This window comes from Phoenix dactylifera, chromosome 6 (genome assembly GCF_051530095.1).
Source record: "Phoenix dactylifera cultivar Ajwa chromosome 6, Ajwa_hap1_PhDact_Kaust_v1.1, whole genome shotgun sequence".
In the NCBI taxonomy this organism is placed as follows: domain Eukaryota; kingdom Viridiplantae; phylum Streptophyta; class Magnoliopsida; order Arecales; family Arecaceae; genus Phoenix; species Phoenix dactylifera.
In genome coordinates this window covers 25,557,000-25,568,170 of record NC_143195.1, presented here as the reverse complement: position 1 = coordinate 25,568,170, position 11,171 = coordinate 25,557,000, and the positions used below count along the sequence as shown (strand labels likewise).

The 11,171-nt window shown below is 35.9% G+C and overlaps 1 protein-coding gene across 4 annotated transcripts; it reads right to left on the bottom strand.

Moving 5' to 3' along the window:
- LOC103703108 (F-box protein SKIP31-like) lies at positions 1–7,704 on the bottom strand. Of its 4 annotated transcripts, none has more exons than XM_008785820.5 (9): positions 7,455–7,704; positions 7,182–7,358; positions 7,015–7,088; positions 6,846–6,921; positions 3,551–3,661; positions 3,191–3,365; positions 2,986–3,110; positions 500–560; positions 1–349 (listed from the first exon to the last, which is right to left on the bottom strand). In XM_008785820.5, exons 1-9 carry the CDS (start codon positions 7,533–7,535, stop codon positions 279–281), a joined length of 951 nt encoding a protein of 316 aa, XP_008784042.3. In that variant the 5' UTR covers positions 7,536–7,704; the 3' UTR covers positions 1–278. The 4 variants fall into 4 exon arrangements, with proteins under 4 accessions (XP_008784042.3, XP_008784043.3, XP_008784044.1 ...); XM_008785821.6 differs by having other exon boundaries at positions 7,182–7,355; positions 7,455–7,683; XM_008785822.5 differs by lacking the exon at positions 3,551–3,661 and having other exon boundaries at positions 7,455–7,685.
- Positions 7,705–11,171: the final 3,467 nt, after the last annotated feature.

Genomic DNA, 11,171 nt, shown 5'->3' with positions numbered 1-11,171 from the left:
TTGTTTGAATAATATACACATATACTGATACCTGAGAATTTTTTAAAGCATTGTATGGAGCTGTCCCACCTGATTACAGCAATGGTTATATTCAGACCGCTTATTGAAAGAACACTTAGCGAGAGGCTTGACTTACATTGACACATAAATTTGCTATATTCTGAAAGGCTCAACTTACAAATCTGTGACAATAATAATCTATGATTTTATCTCACTTCTCAACCTTGTGGTAACTATTGATCGCTACAATAATCAGTAAAGCAGAGAGTAGTAATATTTCAGCAAAACCTCAATGCCTTCTCAAGTTCCTTCTCATCAGCACAATTGTAACCCAACAGATAGGCCCGTGCTGTCAAAAGAAAAAACAAAACATGAATAAGCACAGATTGTTAAATTTTTAATAAGAAAAAAAAGAAAAGTTTTGTGCTTTATGTTGCAGCAAAACACTATGCAGCTCAACTGTACATAAAAGAACAAAGAAGGAGAGTTGAGCTAGTACCAAAACGTCCAGACCCCATAAAAGGCTCTGCTTCATCTGTGATAACACCTAGTTGTTCCTCCTGAAATTAGAAGAAACTGAAGGTCAGCAAAGAGTAATCATATGAGAAGATGGAGTTTAGATAAAAAGAAAGCTAACAAGCCTTGACCCAGCTACATGTGTTTGGCATCATAGACTCTTCGCCTTTCACACATATCATGTACCCTATCATCTGGAACAACCAGCATTATACAAGCCGTTCACATAACTTCCAGCTATGTCATCCTAGCTCCACTTACCCTTTTCTAGACCCTCAGAAAGCAAAGTCCTCAATATAAGATGTCCTCAAATTTTTTCCTCCATTTGCTCATACCATCTCAGTCATTTCCCACCACTTCCTCCTGAATTGGTGCAATAGCTAATTTAAGTCATTTCAAACTCTATCCTCGTTAAAGGTCCAAGTGAAAATGACCAAGAGATGAGAGTAATAAAAATAAAGAAAATAGATGGGTGTTTCATCTCCACCAAGATTGCTTTAAGTATTGATGACTTGGGAAAACCGAGAGTCAATCATTGAAGAGGGAGATGTTTTAGCATTTTTTGGTGTTTCTTGATAAAGCATAGCATTTTGTCATTTCACTATAATGCTGTCAAATTCCAGCAAAATGGTAGAAGTGTTAGCAATGACTGCTTAACAAGGAGCATTACTTTTGTAAGAATTTGCAGAATGTCTCACTGGGCTTGGTGATGTAAGCAACTTCATAATTACCAGTGGCAACTCCGTTGCAGTATGGTTAACCCACAGTGGAGAACGAGAAGAGGTAACCAGTGTTTCAAAATGCCGCATACTGCCACATAGACGCCTGCATATGCATATGCCCCTTGACCACACTACATTGTCTATATGTGGTTATTATATGCAGTCATACAGCATATGGAAAGAAAAGGTGGTCCACTTAGTTTGTGGGGCCACATATATGGTTGGCTTAACATAATACAGCTGCATATATGAATCCACTTAGCATTCTGGAGCTACATATACAGCCCACTATTATATGGACCCATATATGTGAAGCAGGTTTAAGCTGATAGCATGCCTAATGTAGGTAATAATGTTAAAATGTTGACCATGTTATACTTATTGCTATTGGGTAATAGATACTGAGCAATAAGCAATTATTGTTAGTGGTTCCTATTATTAGTATTGTTATTATCCATTCAAAAAACAATATTTATATCATTATTGCTGTTCCTATTGTATTTAATGTATTATATTTACTTTAAATAGTTAAAATAGCAACTTTAGGACACTGGAGACAACATTTCCAGGACATGCACCCTTTAACAGTAACTAGGATTGTGAGACTGTGAGGATTTTGGGCTAATAATTCCTTCCCTTTTTTTAACTTCAAATGACAGCACTTCATAGCCATTGACTTCTTTGGTGACAAAATTATGCAGATGTAAAACCCTAGATTCGGATCAACTAATATGCATCTTGCAATATACACTCTCAAAAAGGTGTGGACCAACCTAGTGAAAAATCATTTCTAAAAGAATAAGTTCAATGAGGATAGCGGTTCAATTCCTCTAAGACCTAATAACAGCAACCTGTCCAAAACAAGAATATTGAATTGGTTTGTTGGCTCAAACATATATGATAACACAAGTTCTCATATTTGATTAATATTAAAATAACTAAAGATGGAATCATGAGACATGGTCACATGCAGTTTTAGACTCATCTAACAAACAGGTTGTAAAGCAATTAAGGTCCTGAAACATAGACCTCACTCAACAGCAATAGGATGATGCAGATTTAGCGTGTTAGTGACAAAATGATATCGTGCCACTGTGAAAGATGACACATGGGACAACTTCCTCCTCCAGATGTGCACACATACACATGCACATTAGTTCATCACTTTGAGTAAATAAATTTTCAAGATTCATGTCAGATATAAACCCTTAAAACTCATGTACAAAGGACATGTTGGTAAATATTTAGATGTCTTAACCTTCATGATACTTGAAGAGGAAGGTCTAATTCAAAAAGTGGAGGTACCGTCCAAATAAGTCATGTTTCAAAAACATTTTCCCTTGTGTAAAAGCATAAACTAGGAAGATTATTGAAATACAACTTTTAGAGATATTGTATTAGTACATAAAAAGAGTAAAAGGATAAGAAAGTCCATTTATACTTTCTTAAAAATCTAAGTCCTGTTCTGAGTACGCCATGTATTGAAGACCTATATTAGTTATAGGTTGGCTGAGAAAGTCTAAAGTCATTATATACCGTGCTTAAAGTATATGTCGCCATCCTCAATGCAGATCTGATTTTTGTAACCTAAATATTGGTTTTTGCTTACCTGTCATTCATCAGGACTAAAACTTCAGCAGAAGTGTGCTACGTTTTTTTCCTCCACATCACATCATCTACTAAATAAACAAGATGGAAAGAAAGTGGAAAAAAGATGATACAGAAGGATGATACATTCACAACTTACAATGTCCAATGGATCTGATTCCTCATCGGGAGAGAGCCATCTATCAAAACAGTGACCAGAGATGGTGCAGACCAAAAGCCCACTAGATTGATCGAGGACAACTTCCCTGCAACTATCATCACAAACTGCAGATGCAACAACAAAAAAAACCTAATTCAGCCATGGAGATCGTGCTTTAATAATGTCACAGAAGGGAATGTCCTACCATGCACACCACCAGTCTTCTCACAGATAAAAACATCTCCAATTTGGGAGTATGAGCATGTGTTTCCTGAACAAACATGACCAGTCACCACCTCATCAGTTAAGCCTCTGCTGCTTTTCCAAATAGACACTTGATCCGCTACTGTTCTATCAAGTATTACTCGATCATCATTGACCTTCACAATTTTAAGGTGCCTGTTAGTTCTTCTAACAAAGTCCAACCTCCATGATGGGAAGGCAGTCTCTACAATTGGACCAACCCAGTTGGAGAGAGGTACAAAACCGTCAACTAACATTTTTAATCACAAGCAAAATAACAAGAAGATCTCCAAAACATAAACCACATATAAGTGTTTTTTACTTGTGACGGAAGAGGTGCTTGACTTCTCTTTGCTGCCTGCATTTGTATATAGTACTCCTTAAACTCTGTTGGAGTGTTTCTCACAAATTCAACCATATCTTCTTTGTCACGCTGGCCCAAAAGAAGGAGGTAAAAAAAGCTTGCAGTGCTGTATAATGAAAACAGTGGTTTATATAATAAAAACAGAAAACATATGTTTCAATAGTTCCTCTATCAATATTTTCCACAATGGACTTAGCCATTCACTAGACTGTGTAATATAACTGAACATATTTGACCACAGAATCCTCTATGCACATCATAAAAAAAATAGAAAAGGCTCATAGTCACTTATATTCTTTTTAGAGACGATGCAGAATTTTCACGATTACAAGTGTGGGAATCACACTTTAAAAAACAAATGTATACAGAGTATTCCTCCGCATAAGCATAGTTGAATTTGATGAGAATATGATATTTTAGGTGAATCAAAAAAAAGGGAGTAAAAAGAGTTAACTGCCTTTTAGTGCAACCAATGGAAGTGCCCGCTTGACTTAGCACCCCTAGTTCCATCACATCATTAGGTAAGACATTACTTGTAGTATGGCAGGAACTTTAACTTATAGTTTTAAGTTGAAAAGATAGAGAACCTACTCAACTTATAGTGCCTAGAATTAATATGGTCTAAAGAAAAAAAATGAAGTCAATTGATTGATTATTTAAATATAATATAGTTTTAAAGGTCTTTAGATGCTTGAGTATGATATCCATGGGACATCCTGAATTTGGGCCAAGAACATACTTAACACAGATTGTTGAAGAGAACAGTCCGATACAAGCATATATCCCACTGGATAATCCTAGACTGGTGGATTTTTACTTGTGTCTGACAATTTTGCAAAAGGGAGGTTTTCCTCTAGGAATAAGTAGAGAACAAAAAAAGATAGATTTCACTCTTGCCTTCTTTGCTCTGCCCTCTTTCTACAAACAAAAGTGGGTTAGAGTCGTTTCTTTAAGCAAAAGCAAGGATGACGTCCCACGTCTCATGCTCTGCCTAATCCATGAATGCAGTCGATCTTCTATCGTTGTATCCTCCCTGATCCCTTGCTTTATCCAATCTCAATCACCTCCTACTGTTGTGTTACTGATCCCAACCTCCAAGTCCTTACCTTCCAGTTATCCCAAACTCCAAATCACTACAGAATTTTTAAAAGGTTTTTTGTTGTTCTCTCATTGGTTATTTGCCCTTCATACTTACTCTCTTTATTTCTTTCTCGCAAAAGAAAGTTAAACCTCAAAAGAGACCTTAAATATATTCCCACTTGATAAGGGAAAAATTGCATTTTGAGCATATGACCATGTGGAATCAATCATCCTGCGAATCATAGTTTACACATACTTTCCAACTTGAACTTGATCTTTGCACCTTGAATTAAAGAAACCAATTAAGATGCCATGAGCATTTGATGAAAGTTATCTTTGATGACTATGTATTAAATTGTTGTACTTTGGAAGCTATTTTAGTAAAATAGTGTTTTGAAATAAAGTATTTTTGAGTTTTTAGATACATAATTTTCAAAATAGCTTACATGCTCTAATAGCAAGGAGCACGGTTTTCAAGCAGTCATAGATTTAGACCCCGTTTGGTTAAAGCTTTTGGAGGGCCAGAAAGCACTTTTGGATGATATAATGGTGTTTGGTAAAACATCATGAAGCTATTTTGGCTTTGCCAGAGAAAAGGTTGACTTGGAAAAAGCTCTATTTTGGAGCTTCTCCCCAAAAGTGCTTTCTGACCAATGTCGGAAAGTTGTTTTGATTTTAATATTTTTTTCTAATGACCAAAATGCCCACCAAAAATCTTATGATTACATCTTATATCATATCATATCATAATATATTATTATAATATAATATAATATAATATAATATAATAATAAATTAATCATATATTATGTAATATATTATATTATTATATTATAAATGTATAATATATTATATTATTGTAGTAATACATAATTATAATATAATATATTCTTATATTTTATTATAAGCATAATATAACATATTATTACAATCATAATTTTATATTATTATTATAATAATAATAGTTATATTATGATAATATAAGATATTATTATTATTATATATGATGAATAATATAAAAGATAATATATTATATTATAATAATATTATATTATTGTAAATATATAATAATAATATTTAATATAATATAATATTATTATAGTATAATATAATATAATCTATTATTAGATTGGATTCTAATCCATTATATTATATTAAATTATATTGCTATATTATATTACAATATTATTATATTATATTATATATTATGTTATAATTATAGTAATATTATATTACATTGTCGTAATATTGTAGTATAAATAATGCATTACTATATCATATCATATCAGTTATATTATTATGCTATGGTATTCATATTTTATTACACTATATTATAATAATATTATACAAAATAATAATATTTTAATATATAATAATATAATGTTGGGTTCCAACATCATCTTGATCAACCAAATTATAAGGATTATGGGCTCAATGTTCTTTGTATCATTCACCTAATCTGAATCAAAATTAGGTCAGCTTGAGTTAAGGCCAGATCAAAACCCAATTATACCCATTTGCATTAATATATCAACAGATAAAGTGCTTTTACAACTGGTTATGAAGCACCAAAGCATACAAAGCACTTCTGCAGAATGTTCATGAAATGATTCTTGAAAAGGGCTTCTTAAAGTTGCCAAAGTAACACCAAGCACATGCCTAGACTGGTTTATCAAGTTTCCTCCATTATTCACCCTAAACTTCCTTCTTCCTTCAACGCAACCTATAAAATTATTTTATTCCATTAAGTCCCCACTGTTTATTGTAAAGCTACTTCTTAGTCCCTGTAAGATTTGCACTAGACATTAAGTAACAGATTTTTCTTTAAGGGAAACATTATAAAGAAAAGGCCTTTATATATCATAGGTTCCGTCATTTATTTTAAGGAGATAGCAAATTCCATGTCTCACCCATAACTTCGACTTTCATGCCTTTTTTTGTAAATATATGAGAATATTCTACAATAAAGGAAAATAAAATCTAGCATCAATAAATATTCCTACAAAATAATTAAAATGGTGTAAGATTATAAGTTCGACCAATAATTTTAAATTTTAAATGATTTGCAACAATATGACAGCTTGTGAACCAGAAATTAATCGATCACGTCGACTACATTCTAGCAAACAATACAAAATCCGCTCTTGCACATAGAGATATTCAAGAAGGAAACCTGGATATAAAGCTCCTTCCAAGCACATGCTCGTAACTTCCCATTCGGAGGAGCCAGTCCCCACCGCATGCAATACCTGATATTGAAAAAAAAAATAATAAGAAAAACGAAGTTTTCTTCCTTTTCTGCTTCAAATAAGGAAAAAAAAAAAGGAGGAGCCTTTGCTCACAGGCGCCGCCAGAGGCTCTCGTCAGACGCGGCAAAGTTCATGAAGTTACAGACCAGAGAACATGCAGTGAGATCCTGCCACCGCACGCCAAACTCATTAATAAATAAACCAACCTCCCGTCCGGAATTCCGCTCAAAATTTGGAATTTCTTTCTAACTAACAACTACCTCGGAAGAGAGGAACTTGAAGATGCGGTGGAAGAGCTCAGGCGGCATCTTGCTGAAGATGCCGCTCTCGATCGGCCTGGGCGGCGGAGGCCTGCTTCGCCCCCCTTGCTGCGACATCTCCTCCTCGATTCGCGGTCTCTTCGACGGCCTCCCCGCCGCCACCGCCGTCTCGTCCTGCTGAGGTCCATTCCTCCACCAATTCAAGATCATAAAGAAACCCTAACCCTAATCCCCACCTGGAATCGAAAGGAGATGGGGAAGACAGGAACGGACCTGGTCGGGGACGCCGGAGAGGATCTCGCATTCGAGAAAGTGGGCGAGGACTTCGTCGTCTTCGTCGTCGGGACCCGCCATGGCCGACGCAAAACCCTAGGACCGGAGCAGAGAGAGCGCGCGCAAGAGAGGGAAGACGAAGAGAGCTGGGAACGGAGAAGGTGACACGAGTGGGAGCGGTGAGAAATTCAGAACAACGCCGCGCCGCCCGTGGCAGCAAGTCGGCAACGTGGTCTGGTGATGCGCTGCCTGAAACCAACGCAACCAATCGGTGATTGGGCCCACCAAATAAAAGGTTGGGTACATAATTTTGTTCACCAAACCATTCATCGCAATAGGTCATTGGATGGTGTGACCGGAGGAGTTGGATTTATAATCAGGAACTACCTTGGTAGAATGATAGCAGTAGGAGGGCAGCGTATGCCAGGACTTACAGTGGTCGGAGCAGAGCTGCGGGTTGCTTGGGAGGACATATCTTATGTGTGGCAGGTATTAGGTGTAGAGCGGGTCTGCCTCGAGGAAGACTCATTTATGGTTATTGACTGGCTCCAGAGGGCGGATCGGTTTGGGGATGATCATCCTCTCATCCGGAAGACCCGTAGGATGATCCAGTTGATGGGTGATGTTCAGATTAGACACGTGTTTAGGGAGGCGAACAAGCCAGCAGACTGGGTCGCCTCCTTTGTTGTCCGACACTCTGAAAATTTTCTCTGCACGTCTGCATCAGACGTTCCTCATCCTTTGTATCTTTTACTTTCCCATGACATGGCTGGTTGTACTCACATTAGAATTATATGAAATGAGTAGCCACTTTTACAAAAAAAAAAAACAAAAAAAAAAGGGTCATCCACTGCCATTCATTCAATTTTTCATCATTATTTTGATAAAATGAATGCTAATTGTGGATAGAAATCTCTATACTTCCTTCAAATCTGAAAACGGGTTAATTGTTCTCCATCACTATAATTTAGAAAGGGACTTCTGCCAATTATAATGTGAGAAATATAGCACTTCTATGCTTTGTAGAGAAAGGCTAGCACTTTAGGAAAAGTTATTTAAGCTTTTATTTTTTGATATATCTGAAAACTATACTTACAAACTTGTATAACTAGTTCTTTGGTGATCAAATATAATATACGAAAAAAATAGTTACCTAAAAAGTAGTCCATATATATATTTAGTTATATAGAATGTTAGAAAATACTTATGCTATACCCATGCGAAATCACTTAAATTTATAAAATAGATTTTTTTATTAATATTATTTTAAAACATTTGAAAAGAATTCTAAAAATATATTTTATATTGTTTCACTAATTATCGTAATAGTCAAATTTCAAGGAAAGTCAAATATAGTGGAGTATTACTAAATAGTTATGCATGTATAATGCGTGTTGTATTCTATGATAACTATTTATATGGACCTATTATATATTTGTGTTTAAATTTTTGTGATTGTTAATGGGAATTGATGAAAATTTTATTGTATTTATATGTGGATTTATGTAGCCTATTTGTTTCTTCTATTTTTATTATTAAATATGTTGAACATTATAAGTTAGTTATATCATACACTACTGGAATTATAAGTTTTACCGACGTTTTTTAAGGCCTTTACCGACGCTTATTAGCGTCGGCAAAAACCCAACCGACGCAAAGCAAAACGTCGTAAACGCGTCGACCATATCGAAGTGGGAACGGTTTTCGCCGACGCTAAACAAAAGCGTCGGTAAAACATGGGATTTCCCGACGCGGAGGAAAGCGTCGGTGTAGGCGCCATTTCCGACGTAAAAAAGCGTCGGCATGAACTAAAGGAGGCCTGGCCGCGTGTTTTGGCCGACGCTTATAAGCGTCGGCGAAGCGTGCCAGCACTGCGTTTTAACGACGCTTTAAAGCGTCGGAAGAGGATTTTTTTTTAAAAAAAAATATTAGAAAACAAATGCATATCATAAATCAACATTTACATCAATATAAACCTGCATTACATTTATATCAACACAAATATTCAGGTCATTCAAAACATTCATATTGACATACATGATTAATAAGTTTTAGAATTACATTGTACTTTGAAAAATATAAGAAAGATACATATAAAACTCCTTAAATAACAGTCTAAAAAGTATCAGGGATCGGATTCAGCACCATCACCATCTCTATGAACTGTTGAAGTATCAGGAATCTACAAAAAAAAAAAAGAGAAACTTTAGAAGTTAGAAATATGAAAGTCATTAACTCATGCAAAATAAGTGATAATTATGTAAAGTCATCAAATACATATAGTTATTTACCTGAGGAGGGAGATATCGCTGTAACATAGATGAAATATGCTCAAGCTGAGACTGCAAAGTTTGTTGGTTCTGCTTCAGCTCTGCCAACTCTGCCTGATGGCGATCCTTCATATCTTCAATTGTTGCCCGAAGTCTACTAACTTCTGCATTGCTACTGCCTTCTCCAGCATTTCTTGTATACATGCCCACTGCAGACAACTAAGTGGGGGTAACCCCAACGCCATAACCCCTCACTCTACCATAACGCTCTGGGCCCAATAATTCAGCTAGCACCTGAGCTTCGACATGACTGGTCGCATCGGATGATGATGACTCTCCGACGCGCTCTAAAATAAGAGTTGTTGCCCTGTCCTATATCTCTCAAAAGAAAAAGTCATATTAATGTATGCCAATAATAGAACTAATAAAAATATCGTTGAAAGATTCAAAGATGAATACATACAACTATATCTCTTGACTCCTCCCGAACAAAACTGCCATCTCGGTGGGTGTGAGTCATCTTATAAAACTCCACCTTACCAGGCTCCCTCCCATTATCATCCATCTACAACAGAAAGCATATTGGCAAGCTAGTTATCATGCTACATGCTATATGATAAAAAAATTTAAAATAGTTTCAAAGAGTTTCAAAAAAACTTACGAATTCAGCTCTACGTCGAGCATAACTCATCGAGCCTGAAGTATGAGGAACAGTTTGAGAGGCTCATGCAGCTCTACCAATGTTGGAATATGTCTTCCCAAAAAAAGAATAAACAATATAAATTTGTAATTTAAATTGTTAGTAAATACAATCTAAGGTATTGAAAAAATATACACAACCTGAGCTTTCTCGGAAAACCAATAGTGGACAAGCTCACCCCACTGATGAGGGATTACATCAGGAGGACAAACACGGGCAACCTCCTCTTCTGTCATACCATCGTGCTTCCAGTCCGCCTTTAACTTGGCCCTATATTCTTTCCACTTGCGGTTGACGGACTTCAGCACCCAATCATGGCTCTCTTTAGGGAGCAAAAACTTTTTCTACACCAAAGTAATTAAAGAATGTTATAACAATGTTAAATCAAAAAATAAAATTGTGATAGTAAGCAAATTCAATTCTTTACCTCAATAACTTTAAGAAGCTCAACCTTATACGAAGGAAGCATTTCATTCCATTTCGTATAGTTGAGCGGACACAACTGACCATTCCGCGCAACCGATCCTAGAAAAGTCGATAAAATGCTTGCAGCCCTCTTGATAGGCTGCCCCAGTTCATTGCAATGTACCACAATCTTCTCATCCTCGTGTAGGCTCCACACGTCCCGTGCTCGAGTGGGTCCTCGTGTCCTCCTCACTCTCCCTAGTCCATCTATAAAAATAAAATAAAATATCCATCCACTAATTAAAACATTAAAGGCAAATGATTTAATATAATTAGATTGTA